The 15,122-nt window shown below is 39.9% G+C and overlaps 1 protein-coding gene across 9 annotated transcripts in view; it reads left to right on the top strand.

Moving 5' to 3' along the window:
• The window catches only part of TRMT9B (tRNA methyltransferase 9B (putative)), a 120,317-nt gene that overhangs the window by 92,782 nt on the left and 12,413 nt on the right, over positions 1 to 15,122 (top strand). For 6 of the 9 annotated variants that reach the window (XM_069014041.1, XM_069014043.1, XM_069014042.1 and 3 more), the window contains 2 exons: positions 60 to 205; positions 3,011 to 3,182. Coding sequence is in view for 1 of the 9 variants with exons in the window: in XM_069014040.1 (XP_068870141.1) it covers positions 8,613 to 8,644 (32 nt within the window). In the remaining 8 variants the exon portion in view is untranslated. Of the gene's footprint in view, positions 1 to 59; positions 206 to 3,010; positions 3,183 to 8,542; positions 8,645 to 9,020; positions 9,103 to 15,122 lie in introns of those variants that run through there. The other 3 variants (XM_069014044.1, XM_069014040.1, XM_069014049.1) reach the window with 3 other exon arrangements.

Raw genomic sequence — 15,122 nt, 5'->3', positions numbered from 1 at the left:
CTGTTTAAAGATTTTGGGAGTACTGCATTTCAACCACATCTTTTTACTCCTTACGCCAGGTGCTTTTCCTGCCACTGGTCACTCTCTTCAGGCCTAAATGCTCCAGGTGAGATCAATGGAGGAACATGTTCATTTCTCCCTGCTGGCAACAGCAGTATGCTTCCAAAGGAGAAATCTGAATGTTCTTGGAAAGTAAGCTCTATGGGTAAGTCTAAAATGGCTAACCATTTCAAAGTCTGCTAAAGTTCTGTTGTGTATTTTGGGTGATCTTACTGGTATTAGGATCCTTCAGAGGCACAAGAAAAGTGAACCTACAGCTTTAGTGAACTAAAGAAGGTGTATTTTCAAGATGAGAAGTGAAATTCAGAAAGACAGTTTGTTATAAAAAGTGAAAAAAAGCGTTGTCAACATTAAGTGGAAACCTCTGTTAAAGACCCAGCTGGAAGTTACAGGCAACTCCCTTCAAACTGGAAATAGTTCCATAATATAAAACCAGGATAGCAACTCAGTACTTACTGCCCCTGTGAGAGCAGTGAATCCCCCTGCTCAGCATGGGTCTTCTTGGGAAGTAAAGCTGAGGGAGCTATTGCCTGGAACAAAGATGAGAAATTCCAAGTGAGGTAGTGTTCTTTTGTGCCTGAAATTGCAACAGACTGGAATAACAGTTCAGCAGCCTTGTCAGGATTTTCCCCAGGATTTTTTCCTTTCTGGAGAAGGAAAAGGAAAGTTATTAAAAAGTTTCAGATATGGAAAGAGAGTAAGATTCCCAGGACCTAGTAATTGACTTAATTCCTATCCAGAGCATAGCCTAGGGATGCTTTTGCAACACCTGCACACCTGCAATTCTGTGGCCTGGAGAGGGGGCACAGGGATTTAGGAGAGTAGACTGTGGGTAGTATATGATATAGTGTCTTTTCTTCAGTCCCACACAGCCAAATTTGAAGACTTTATGATCTTTTAATCAGATATCTTTCACAGCATTGGCTGGAGACCCTCTTTTGTGAACAACTTGCTATCTGAAGTTAGAGCTGGCCTTTGAGAAAGATTTTTGAGGTGGGGTCTCTGGAATGCCACATCATTGTTCTTCAGCACTCACTTCCACTTCCACTTGCATTTCTGAATATGAGTTTCCTCTTGCTCATAGGAGGGTGCAGAAAGCTAGATTCTGGAATGAAGTGGTCGAGGCAGAAGTTTTTGGTGGGACTATGATAAACATGGATAGAGATTTGCCCATCCTATCCCCCTGTGTGGAGACCCATAACAATAATAGGAGTTCTTCCCAGATCTTAAGAAGCTCCTATTATTGAGTTAATTGTTATGGTTGAGAAAAGGGCACATTTTTTTCTAAGTCTGTTCCTCTGAACTGAGAGGACTCTGCAACTCTTCAACACATGTGCTTTGCTTGGATTTGTCTTTAGTAATGTTCTCTTCATTTTTTGCAGCATTTTTTTTCCCAGATATCTTTTCATATAACTAAATTAAACTAAAAAAGAAGGGAGAGAAGATCAGTTTGCAATGAAGCATAAGACACTTCACTTTGTTACTTTAACTTAAAAATGGGCAAAGGTAAAGGTCCTGGAATATAACGGATCTGTGAGCCATCTCTAAGAACTGGTTCCAAAAAAATTCCTTTCCATCAATCCATTTCTAAATACAAAGGAATAGAAGAAACATTTTCAGTGTTTCACTGGATTGAGTATGCAGGAAGAATACCATGGGAATATGTTTAGAAATACTGAGAACTCAAATTCAGATTCTTTGATGTTAACAGCTTTTCTTCCCATTACAGAATTTTTCTCTGCTTAGGATGGAAATTCATACTATTACACATATGCAGCTAAAGTGAGACTTTTCCTAGTTCTGATGCAGTTTAGACAAGTAGGTCTTACTGGAGCACATCATATATGTTTTCTGCTTCTTGGTGATCAGAATAAAAAATTAGACTAATCTCCTTGCCACCTCCTCTTCCCCCCATGAAATGGGCTGATGGATAAGAAAACAGAGCTCAATGCTTTGGGTCAAAATGAGCACTTTGGGCTATTTGATCCTGAGAGTTATAGGATATGGGTATGCATAGGAAGAATAGGAGCCCTAGGTACTATGGAGAAAAGACAGAGGACTCTACAGCCCCAGAAAAACAGTTTCTGCTGGGAGCTTAGGGTACCAGAGATATGACAATATTCTCAGTAGTTCAGGTAGCTAGTTCAGAGGAGAAAGACAATATTTAAGGTCCTAGTCTAAACTCATCTTCCAGCTGAGGAAAGGAAGATATAAGAAAGTTGCACATGGTCTTGCTGTAATGGATCTTGGTCTGCTGTGAATACGAGGAGACTGTGGACACGCCATCTTTCAATACTGCCCATGTGGCCACTGCCAGCATGACACATAGGCACTGCCTGCTAATGGTGTGTGATCCATTCCATGGAGGGACTGATGGGATGCTCACTTACTGTATTTCTTTCTGTCTTGTACAAGAGACTGGTTTAAGCAACATTTGAAAACGTTTGTTGATGGTTCTGTTTTTACAATGTTTAAGTGTTTCTTGTTCAATACACAAAAAGCACATGAGAACTGAATCACATGTACCCATTTCCAAACTGTGTGTGATGATCTGCACAGTATGAGAAATTGATAGCAGTCATTGCCTCTTTCAAGCTCGGTAATCAGACATCAGAAGAGCCAACTGTATTTTTTTCAAATTCTAACTAGATTTTTAATGCACCTGGTAAATGTCTGCCCTTTCAGAAACACAATTTCACTTCTCCCAAAATAAGCATTAAGAATACTAATGCAGGTCAAGTAGTTTATTGTTGGTATGAGCAGCACCATAAGTAACCCATAATTTGATTCTTAAATTAGTAACAAGTAGCTGCCATTGTATGATTTAAGATTCTTTAAACAAAAGAGAAGGCAGTAAGGAAATCAAAGAAAAGTTTCCTGAAAAGACAAAAGGAAAGAATATTACAGCTGAGTTGCTTTTTTTGCTGTTTTTCTCCCATTGTGGTGTGAGAGCAAAGGTGGAGGTGAGCCTCAGATAAAGGACTGGAAAAGTTCTAAAACCTGTTGAGAACAAAGAAGCCCTGAATGTCGCAAGAACACTTTTGAGCTTAAAGAGCTGAATCTGAATGAAGAGTACTACCTCCAGTTCCCCACGTCTCCAGGGACAGCTGGTCAAAAGCCTGGTAAGACCCTGCTAGCAGAGTGTGCAGAGTCAAATTTGCCACCACACACAAATCGTTTCTCTGAACAATCTGCACCACACTGTTCTAGTCTGTTTTAAGCTGTTCATAAACTGAATATCTAAAGCAGTCTGGGACAGGGGTCAGTGTCTAGAAAGCTAAGTTGATCTCTGGCTTATTCATGGACTTCATTTGTGTTTTTTGACAAGTAATTTGATCTTCTGTGACACAATGATTGTTATTCACTTACTAGAGGAAGCAATGTTAATGATTTCTGAAGAGAAGTAGAAGCATTAGGGGTAGCTTCCTTGACCCAGAAATGGACAAGAATCTCTGTTGTGCAAGTACACTATTTACTTTCTGTTCTCCCTCTTTTACCTTTACTTGTCTCTAAAGCTGAATTTCAGGTCATACTGGAGACAGTCAGTGAATTGAATTTTTATTATATGCTTCAATTGAGATCAAAATGTCAAAATGCTGTAGAGAAGTAATCTTTATTTTTAGCCACAGAGAGGAAATGCATATACTTGAAAAGTCTGTCCTTGTGAAATGTCTGCAGCACTTTTGCAGAGGCAAGAAATGCAAGTACTAAGTGCTTTGTCATGAAAAGACACTTCCACTGAATAATAATTAGTCCTTGTAAGGTAAATAAACCCAGCCCTCCTTCTCTGCATGCCAAATAAGGTCTTTGTGACTTCAGGATGCTTGGATGCAGCTCAGGGTCCAACAATATGCCACCCTAACCTCTATAGTATGTGCCTGTCAGCAGTCCTGAAACACTTGTATTACTCTGCCTCCAGCATACTTAGGTGCAAAATTATGTTATATTGTCCTGTTTTGCATTTTTATTTTATTAAAAAATTCTTTTTCCCTTTCCCACCACAAAAAATCCCAATGACTTCTGCTGCTGAAAACTGACATTACAGAACAAGAAAGAGGAAGGTTTGTATCAAAATGAAACCCAGCAAGGCAGTTGTATCAGAACAAGGTGTTCCCAATATGACTGATAAAGTCAACAGACTGTGTTCATCTTTCTTCCAAAATTTTGACTTAAATAAGCTAAAATATGTTTGAAGTACAACTTACCAATGTACAGATTTTACCTATCCCTACTGTCACTTGGCAGCATTTTCAGCTGATAAAATTGATATATTTGGTCCATCTATAGGTCTGGGATTTGGAGTTCTACTTCCTGGAGAATAGTCTGTGGATCTACTTGGGCAAGATAGGATGTAGTAAAAATGACAGTACGGCACATTAAGGAGTCCTGCATTTTTATGTGAATTTGTATTATTGCATTTCATAATAATTATTTTTCAACTAATTTTTCTGCAATACCACTACAGCTGTATCTCACTTTAGTCTCTGATAGTGAAACAAGAAAGAAATTTCCCTCTTTTGTGGCCAGTTCTGCTTGCTTTACCTCTTGCAACAACTGTACAGAAATCACAAAGAAATCACGAAGACTCTTTCTAGAGAGGTGAATGGGAGTTATCCTGTAAAGCTTGGGTGTACTTAAGTATTAAGTAATAGTGCTTAGCACTTGTGCAACTTAATGCTTTATAATCTTCAAAGCACTTTACAACTCGTAACTAGTTAATCCCCACAGCAGCTTTGCATGGTAGGTTATGAAGGCCACACATTAAAAATCTCCCACGATACAAGCTTGACTGCATAGTAAGCCTATGGGAAAAAATACCTGCACAGTTATGTTCCTGAAGTCATGAGTGTTTAATTTTACTGGACTGTAACATGGCTTACGTTCAGTAAATTTGTTCTACTTTCTTATCCCATTCAAAGTAAATCCATTATACCCTGCAGCATAGCTCAGCACACACTATTATCAAAATTTTGGGGATATTTTTTTATTCTTAGAACTCCTGGAAGCAAATAAGCAGCAGAGGATATGATTTTTATTTAAGAATTTATTTCTATTTCCAGTGATTGCAAAGACCATATATGGGAAAGGGTCAGAAAGTCCCTAAAGATTGAAGCACTCAGGAGAGTAACTACCATTTTTAGCAACTTCTTCTGAAAATTTGACTTTTGTGATATTGAGATTGCCAGGAGAACAAAATATGTTTATACTCAATTTCACTGGGAAGCTTAAGCCTTTAAGAGACCCCATTTCATCTGGGAAATAGGATGGTTTTTCTAGCTCAAATTTTCTTTGGATTTTCAGGTTCCAGAAAAAAAAAAATTAATAGTTACTGCTGAAGAATATTGAATAGTTATTTCTTTAGCCTTTTCAGGTCTAAAATTTCCCATGAAGTGGAAATACTGCTTTTAGTTCACTGTAGTACTATCACAAACACCACTGTTTCCATCTTTTGTTAGTTTTGCTGGAAAACTTTTTAGAACAACTTTAAAGTTTGACAGTAACATTATAATTATATGTGAAGACCAAATTCACCAACCAAAGGTGTAAGTCATTAGCTCATGACTACCTCTCAAGCATCTGCATGAAAACAAGCCTCTCAAAGGTGTTTGTTCTTTGTAAGACTTACTGTAGAAACAACGTCTTTGACTGATGAGGCCTTCTTCCAACAGAAGCAGACATAAAGTAGAGTTTTTGTCACAAATTTTAAAAAAATCATCAGTTTTGCAGAATGTCTACTGAGACACTGCAGCCTCATTTATAAATACAGCATGATCCTTCCCCTCCAAGGCACCCAGCAATTTAATACCTCCTTTTGCTTTCAAGTACAACTGTCTCTTTGTAAAGCTTGTAATTTGAGAGCAGATCCTTTGTAATAAGGAAGCTCTATGATATCATGAAGACTGACCTCGATTCCTTATTTCTTCACTCCTTCAACCTGGAAACTTTTATTTCCCTGGTTTTCCTTCTCTTTTTTCCCTTGCTTTGTTTTTATTCCTTTTTCTTTTCTCTTTTTTTTTTTTTTCCCCTCACCTTTGGAGAAAAATCACAAATAACCTTTGAAGGAATAATTAGCAATTGCTGTAGCCCTATGGTAAAAACCTTTACCTGACTGACCTCAAAAGGTTATCTAAGGGTAAAAGTTTCAGACAGACCAGGGGAAGAACAATCTCCAGATGAGAGATGATAAGGGATGAGCACAAAAGAGATGCTAGAAAGTAAAGGAATAAATGAATGGGAACACAAGAGGCAACATAATTAGCCAGTTTTACATGTTTGCCATTGCATAATTTCAGATGTTCCAAATGGAGCCTGGTATTCTGCAGACAAACTCATAATTAAGTACAGGGTTGCAATGCACATGCACAAGAGGTCTGAATTAAAGTTTCATGGGCAGCCTTCTGGCTTTCCCAATGTTTAGTCACTTAATTTAGTGACCTAAATCCTTTTTAATATAGAAAAAATTGATTTTAATTGATTTTAATAAGGCCTTTTAATTGTTTAGGGAGGAGGGGTTGCTACAGACTGTAATTTATTATGTAATTGTAGATGCATAGTACTTCAGAGGAAAAGGTATTCTATTTTCATTCTGCCTAAATTTGTATGATGAGACCATGATGAGACCTTAATAAATGTGAGGTTTGGTGGATTTTTTTCCTAAAGTGTATTAAGCTGCATGGCTAACATCTATTTTAAATGCATCAGAAGCAGGAAGTCTGCAGAGAATCTGTAGGACTGATACATAACTGTAGTTTTAAGGAACGTCCAGGAAAGATTAGGTGGTAAGGGAAAAGGCTGTGTGAATTCCCTCCCCACAGTAGAGTTTTACGAGTCTACAACAGAATCTTTTTCTAAGAAGGTTGAATTTGAGGCAGTTATTTCAAACTGAAGAGCTTTAAAACAAGTAAAGAATTAACGTCAACAAATAGCATGGACCAGGTGGTATTCACACTTGAGGAATTTTATCTGAAGGAAGAATGAGGCAAATATGGCATCCTCTTCCAAAAAAGGTATCTGAAAGAGTCTGGGAATGGCAGACCCTAATTTGTCTGTGCCAATTTAGCTGACACTACATTGCAGAATTAAATTAGCAGAATGTACATGGAAGTATGGAATAACAGGGACAAGTCAACACAGTGTTTGCAAAGGACATTCATGTCTTACAAATTAGTCAGAGCTCTTTGAGGGTCTTAAGATTAGTTATTATCTAGCTGTTGAATTCCTTCATATGGAGACCAAGAGTTTCATCATTACTCCATGACTGTGGTACATTTAATAGAATATTAGGTTTATGTGTTTTCATTACAGTTATTCTCATTTTGTACTTACAATCTTTCCCCGAATCTTTTAGTTCAGGTGGGATTGTCAAAATAAAGGGAATGCATGTTCTTAAGTAATTTTGGCAGTTTTGAAAATCCCATCAATACACACTCGTGTTCCTCATAATCCTGTCTCCAGGTACCTTAAAGCTGATTTGAGCAAAAGACTACTTGTAACAGTAAATAGTTCAATACATTCAGTGCTTTGTGCAATGTTGTCCTCAGTTCCCTGCCTGTCATACTGGCTGGTATTGTTTCATTGCATTCTTCTTTACCTGTAATCTCTTACACATAATTTATAAGTTCTTGGGACAGGACTATCTCTAGCTCATGTTTATAGTGCTAATTGAATCAGGGTCCTGGTGCAAGGCTGGGGTTTTGTGTACTTGCCTAATAAACACCTGTAGGTATATGAAAGTATAGAAACAATCTGCCATTTTTAGACTGCTTTAACAGAAATCAGTGCGGGAGTAGGGAAAGAAAAAAATATTCACTCTCAAGCGTCACAGGATAGGAAGACTTGCAGACAGGACCTAGTCACAAAGGTTAGCATTGGGCTTAACCTTTAAATGAGCAAGGGCTAATCTTCCTTGGCCGCTTTTGCCATCGGCAGACAGCACGGCTCCCATCAACCTCGGCTTAGAGGAGCTCGGGGACTCTGCTACTCCCCCCGCCCCCAACCCCCCACTTCCTTGACGGAGCATCCCACCGCCACCATCATCTCCATCAGCACCACCCTCCTCGCAGAAGACACCCAAGGGATGAGACAAGACCGCAAGGAGAAGAGTTAACAGGGAATTGATAACCCGGCCCTTTTTTTGCCTTACCCCGCCTCCTCCTGCTTGCGGGGAAGTGAGGGATCGGGACGCGCCGACCGGGGGTGGCCCCGGCGGAGAGGTGCGGGGAGGGCTCCCCTCCGCGCCGCTCCGCCGGGGGCCCCGCGGCACGGCCCGGTCCGGCCCGGCACGGCCCGGCACGGCCCGGCTCGGCACGGCACGGCACGGCTCGGCTCGGCTCGGCACGGCCCGGCTCGGCACGGCACGGCACGGCACGGCACGGCACGGCTCGGCTCGGCACGGCCCGGCCCGGCTCGGCACGGCCCGGCCCGGCACGGCACGGCCCGGCCCGGCACGGCACGGCACGGCTGGGCACGGCACGGCCCGGCCCGGCTCGGCCCGGCCCAGCACGGCTGGGCACGGCACGGCACGCGCGGCCGAGCGCCGCCTCCGCCGCGGGATGGAGCCGCCGCCGCCGCCCCGCGGGAGCAGGTGAGCACGGCGCGGCAGCGGGCGAGGATGCGGAGGGCAGCCCCCTCCGCCCCGGGCTGGCCTCGGGGGCAGGAAGAAAGGCAGTGGTGGGGAAAGCGAGAAGAACCCCACCCCAGCCTCACACCAGCCAAAAAAAAAAAAACAAGCGTCGCGGTACATTTTTGCAAATTGAGATGATCCTCTTAAAAACGCTGCTCGCAGAGCCCGGAGTCGCCCCTCCGGCGCTGACCCCCCCCGGGAGGGAAGGATTTGGAGACTGAACTAATTGTTTTTACACACGTGTGGTGTGTCGTCGTCGTCGTCCCCCCCCCCCCCACCCCCCCCAGTGTGTCATTTTAATTGAACGGAGGTGCGGGTTGCAGGGCTGGGAACTAGCGTGGATGCTGGAGCTGAATTTGGTGTAGCAGCTGGGGAGCGGAGTTTTTACGAAACGCAGAGGGGAATTTGCCACAGAAATAGTAAGTTTCTCCGTGGTTGCCTGATTAGTTAAAAATTAGGTACGTGCTGTGCATTGGCAGACAGTCCTGAGCAATGACCTGGAGCAGTCCTAACCTGTAATAGTTCATAATTATTTTCTTCCTTTCCTAGAAAATTCGAAATACTGAGGTATTGCCTCCACATAGAGCTCTCAGCATTGCAGAGTGTTTGCTGCTTAATGAATGTTTGTAAAGGGATTTTCATTCGCACTGATGCTCAGTGGGAACAGCAGCCAGAGCTCAGAGAATCACCTCGCCCCTGCCTTTTCTTTTGCAAAGAATTTCTGGCAGAATTCAGCAGCCCTGCTGTGTTGACGTAGTGCAAAGGATGACAGTCCTTGCTGATATAGTTTCTCAGGTGGAGCGTGCTGCTGGAGTTTATGATTTTATGCATGACACGTGAGAAAGAGAGAAGAAAAAATTTCAGCAGCCTCTCCACGAGCAACAGAACTGGTCCTCTCAGGACTTTTTCATGCCCCTTAAATGGACCCCAGGCTTCGTTTTAGTAACTTGTTTTCAGTCTTGTACATAAATATATTTATTTCAGTAATATATGCTTTTTATAGACCATGTCTTTGAACAGAGTTTGAAATCAGCCCTGCATCGAGAGATAAACACTTCCTGTTCAAACTCTCTGATTTGCAGGTATTCTGCTGTCCATTCTGGATGGATGAATCAGAATATGGGACAGTACAAACAGCATAAGGCTCAGTCCTGAAAAATATTATTTGAAAATTCCTGCCTGTAGTTGTTATTCATAGGTTACCTGAGGTTGGTAAGATGATTTACAGCATAAAGTTAAGCAGGTGTCCATGTGTTTGCAGTACCGGGATTTACATGGGCCAGTTTATAGGTAGTGATAGCAACAGAATACTCCTGTGTGATAGAAAACCATGGCTTGAGGGCCATATGTCTATTAAATTTATGAAGATTAAAGAGATTGAAAAAATATTTCAGGCTTCTATATGCTTATGAAATAATTTTTAAATGAAAAAATGAAGATTAACGACACTGGTATGTACCCTCATAAAGGGACATAGAATTATCAACTGAACGACTGGGAGAAAAAGAGCCTAACTGAAAAATAAGATAAATACTTGTGTCATAGCCAGGCTTTATGTAACTGACTTAAACTCATGTGACACAGAATCCTGGCTGATTTTTTTTTCCTCAGAAAAGTTTAAGCAGAACACTGTTGGACCAAAGACACTGTATAACTTGGTTTGTGTTTTGCTGTTGAAAAATATTCCATTTTGAAGAAAACTTTGCATTCATATCAACATGTAATAATTTCAAAGACATTAATTACTTGTCGCCCATATTTCTTCTAAGATAATATTTCTTTTGATGCTCCAGATATTGATGTTTGTTGGTATTAACTTTTGTTCCACATGATACAATAATTTCCTAATTTTAAGAAAAAAAATTACACCTGAAAAGGCCATGGGATTAAAATATTTTCCAAATGGAGAACTTTTGTAGTGTTTATATGAAATTTGAGCTCCCTCAGGGAACCTTTCCATGCTGATGAGGAAAAATTGTGTTGTGCAAAGGCCTTTCTTGACTTTAAAATAGAGGGCTTAGAGATAACAAGTTATGTAAAAAGGTATTGCTCATACTATGATGCATTTAAAATTAAAAATCTTTCTGTGAAGGTCTGGTGATTTATGAAAACAAAGGATCTTCTCTAGGTATTTTGACTTCACGACCTCTAGGCCTTCACACTGCTCCGTCTACTACAGCTACCACTGGAAGAAGCTATCGGTGAGAGACACTTCACAGAGGGTTATGCCTCAACCTTTTAGTAATTTAGTAATTTCTGTGTCTAAATCTAAATCTGAATCCTGATCAGATTACTGTTGTATCTTCAGGAGCCTTTGTCAGCTGCATAAGCATCCAGTTACTGTTAGAGAGTGCTTAAGATACCTTTGAGCTCTAGCCTCAAAGACATGTGAGACACCTTTTCTTTACCAAGAAAGTAAATATAAATACATAACTTCCTATAACTAAAAAGTACAAAAAAAATAAAGTGTATGAGTCAGATTTTTTAGTTTTGTAGGATAACAAAAATGTTGTACTGGCTTTGATTACATTCTGGTAGTCATCTACTCAGGTAACTTAGTACTATCTGCCACAAGATGTGTTCTTCTTTTAAAACTGTATTTGGCAAGTATGCTGAACACTGAATACATTTGTATATGAATATTTTAAGATAGGAAATTATATGCTCAGTTGTAATAAACATGATAATCAAGAGTAGTTTATAAAATGTATCAAGAGAAACCACTTAGTAGTTCTGTAATTACTGTAATTGATTCTGCAACATTTTATATTTCATCTTGAGATCAAAGGTAACCATTGGCAGCCTCCATTTGAGATCCTACTTGATAATGTGCTAATTATCTTTCTGTCTCTAGGATTTCAGCACAAGATATGTTTTCAAGTAATTGAATGTCTTAAGTCAGTTTGTAAATCATTTTAAATGGGGAAGTTTTGTATATTACACCAAGTTCCATGTAAGCACCAACAGTGATGTGCTCTATGAGTAAAAAAAAAAAAAGGAGAATTATACTACATAAATTAAAACTAATCCAACTGAAAATAGTGCTCCAAATGCAAACCCAGAGTGTGAGGAAACAGAAGAAATTTAGGAAACCATAATTCCAAAACTGTAGAATGACATTCAGGAATCAAATACTCCTGTGAATATACTTTGGCCTAAAGAATCAAGATATATGGAGAGGATACAGAGAATGACTACAATACTTGTAAAAGACCACCTTGACGGATTGATCAGGGAGGATGAAAAGAACTAAATATTTAATGCTTGCCTAATTGCTGGAAAATGAGGAGACATGATAATTGTATACAAATGCTTGAGGGATACAGTGACCAAGGAGAAAAAATAGCTGCATTTAAAGCTAGATATATTGGCATGGCGAGGGGCTTTGAGATACTGATGCAGGGCACAGAGTATTTCCTGACAGGTGCTTAACTGACTTAGATTTTTAAGACCCCATTGATGGAGGCTCCATGTCCTACCCAGTCCACAGTCATTTCCAGTGCTTTTCTGTTCTTTTGTTTAAAATGCCCTATCTGTATCTTTCTTGTTGAAGGTTAAGCCCCTATCTTTTGTTTACCCTTCAATTTCGGTAAACAGGTTTTTCGCTCCACTTTGCAACAGCCCTTCTTGTATGAGATGGTGCTCTCTCATTCTGGACAAACACTTTGAAACAAATCTCTGTCCCTAGTGTTTGATTTCTGATTTCTTAGAGATATACAATATCTCATAAGTGTTCTCTGCTGTGTTATTCTTGCTTGAAATTGAACATAATGCTCAAACTGATATGCCAGTAGTGCTGAATGTAGGAGAAGGAAAATTTTATGTAACTTGCAGGTATCTGCCCTATTTCTGTGTGCTGGTCCTGATTTTGGTTTTGGGTTTGTTTTTTTTTGGCAACAGTATATTGCTAAAACCACCATAACAAAATAGCATTTATGGTGTTAAATCTGTGAAATGTTATAGAGCCCAGATCCACTTCTGCAGAACTGCTGCCAGAAATCCCATCCTGCCTCCTTCAGTCTTTCTTTGTGCATCTGGTTATTCTTATGTAAAAGTAGTGCTTTGCTTTTGTCTTTTTTTATCTGTTTAAACATTTGAATTCTGATACCATTGTCCAGTTCATTTTAACCCTGATGGTTTGGTCTGTCTGCAGGTGTAATTCTACTCTCTAGTCCATCATACAAGGAAATTACTGAGGAGTGTCCAAAGCATATTTCTGGCCAGGTTTGCTCAGGGTATCCTTCCAGCGTGATAGTAAATTTTGATAACTACACTCTAAATATCCTCTTCAAAATGGTACCAACCTTCTACTGTAACTTCTAAAATTTAAAACAGCTGTCCCTAATTTTTTTACTGCAATATGATGAGACCAGGGATTGTACATGTTGCCCACAGTTTCTCAAAACTAATTTCTTGTGGCTCTGAGACTGGCTAATCCGAGACCAGTGCACTCAGTTCCCTATGTACTGTTTATTAGGCTAGTTGTTTAGAAAACCCTGAAATTAAAAACCCTAACCTATTCTTTCCCTAAGTTCCTATCCCTTTGTCACTGATTCATTGACACCTGGTGACGATTAACATGAATAGTGAAGAAGAAAAACCCAAATGCTTTGCTCTTCTCAACACCACTTATTATTAGACTTTCCTTCTTGCTTAGTAGGCCAGATTTTTCCCAGTCCTCCCTTCTCCTCTAATGTCTGTGCAGAGTGTTTCTGTGCAGGATCTGAAGATGCACATCAGTGCACATCCATCATCACGGGTTTTTGACTGTGTGGGACTTCAGTAGGAAGAGACTCTGTGCTGGGAGCTGGTTTGTGATTTTGCTGGGATAGCAAAGATGAACAGACACATAAAGGGACTGTGAAACTTCAGTACGAGTATGTTCCTCCTTTCAGGGTTTTCTAATGGCCAAGGTTCCATGTTTGTGCATTTTCATATAGCAGAATGTTACCTATCTACAGAATGGAGTTTATGTACTTAGTGAAAATAAATCTGTTTACAGTGCAACGTTTCAGGTGCATAGACTATGACCTTAAATGTGAAACAACAAGGGGAATATTAAATGATTAACTGATCCAAGAATGTGCAGTGAATAGTACTAGGTTTTGTCCGAACTGGAAAATAAAGCTAACAAAGTGAATGTGACAGTGAATGGCTGTCATTTTGAGTTACTAGAGCTTGAACTATAAGCTTATTTTGTCCAAGGTCTTGCAAGAGCAGTCTCAGTCCTTTCCATGTTTAGCTGGGATGAAGTTCTATGTATTTTAGTAAGAAAAAATGATAGTGACTTAATTTCAATCAGTGAAATTACTTTAAAATGCTCGTTTTACAGTTAGTGTTTCAGCTAACAGTGGTTCTTGTCAAATGTGTCCCCCAGCACTCTATTTTTCATTTCAGAATTTCCCAAATTTTTCTGGAGGAAGAGTTTTGAATCAGGATTTCAGCTCAAAGAGGTCTTAGTAATGCTGCATGGAGCTCCCCTTGCTCTGATTTCAGGCTGTGCATTTTCATGGGATGATAATGGTTCATGCATGGTTGAAATTAATTACTGGAGCTGTTAGCCTTATGTAGGCAAATCTTCTCCTATTGTATCCTCTTGCTAAACTTTCATTGCAGCTAGTTTAGCTGTTGATGACAGCATTCCTATTATTTTGTTTCATTATCATTTGTTTACTAATACAGATGCTTTGTGTAATGATTCATATCTGGAAACCATTTAGTATGTTGGCAATTTGTTGTTTGCATTATTGAAACAAGAAATCACTGTCAATCAGAGTGGAAGTGGCTGCTTTGATTTATAAATTCAACCCAAAGGTGAGCAAAGTTCTGATGAAGAAATCTTAGGTTTGGTTTTGAGAAGGGCTGCAGTGACGTTTTGTTGTTGGAGAAGAATTGGATTTTTGTCTTTGCTTGGAAAAAAATACTGTGGTTTAGAGGTGTCCACTGGGGCTGTACACTTAGTTTTTCATGGCTACCTATATTTGAATGAAAAGACTGATAAGTCTGGAAAGTGAACTGGAAGCATTTCTCTCTGAATAGGGAGAACAGCTCTCTTGGTTTAGTTCTCCCTGTTCTAGAGATGAAGGGGAAAATGCAAATTGGACTGCCTCATCTTTCACTTAGGTGCTAGTAACAGCTGCAAGTGCACATGTTATTGCTGGAGAGCAGGCTATTGAGGATGTGGACCTAGCCCTTGTGTTTTTTTCTGTTCCATTTAAGCGATTAATTAGGTTATTGCATCCATAGCTGGAGTTACATGTGTAATCAAGATTTATGTTGCTGTGGCAACAAAGAGAGACACAACTGTGCTGAAATTCCTAGATCTTTGAAGCAGTTCTTCTTACCCAAAATGATATTCACAGCATGTGAAAAAATTGTATCTAAGAGGGGCCTTCATTAATAGGCTGAAATCTTCCACTGAATTGAGTGAATTCATGCT

This window comes from Aphelocoma coerulescens, chromosome 4 (genome assembly GCF_041296385.1).
Source record: "Aphelocoma coerulescens isolate FSJ_1873_10779 chromosome 4, UR_Acoe_1.0, whole genome shotgun sequence".
Lineage (NCBI taxonomy): Eukaryota > Metazoa > Chordata > Aves > Passeriformes > Corvidae > Aphelocoma > Aphelocoma coerulescens.
Note: the sequence above shows the minus strand (reverse complement) of the source record. Positions and strands in the feature narration are given on the sequence as shown.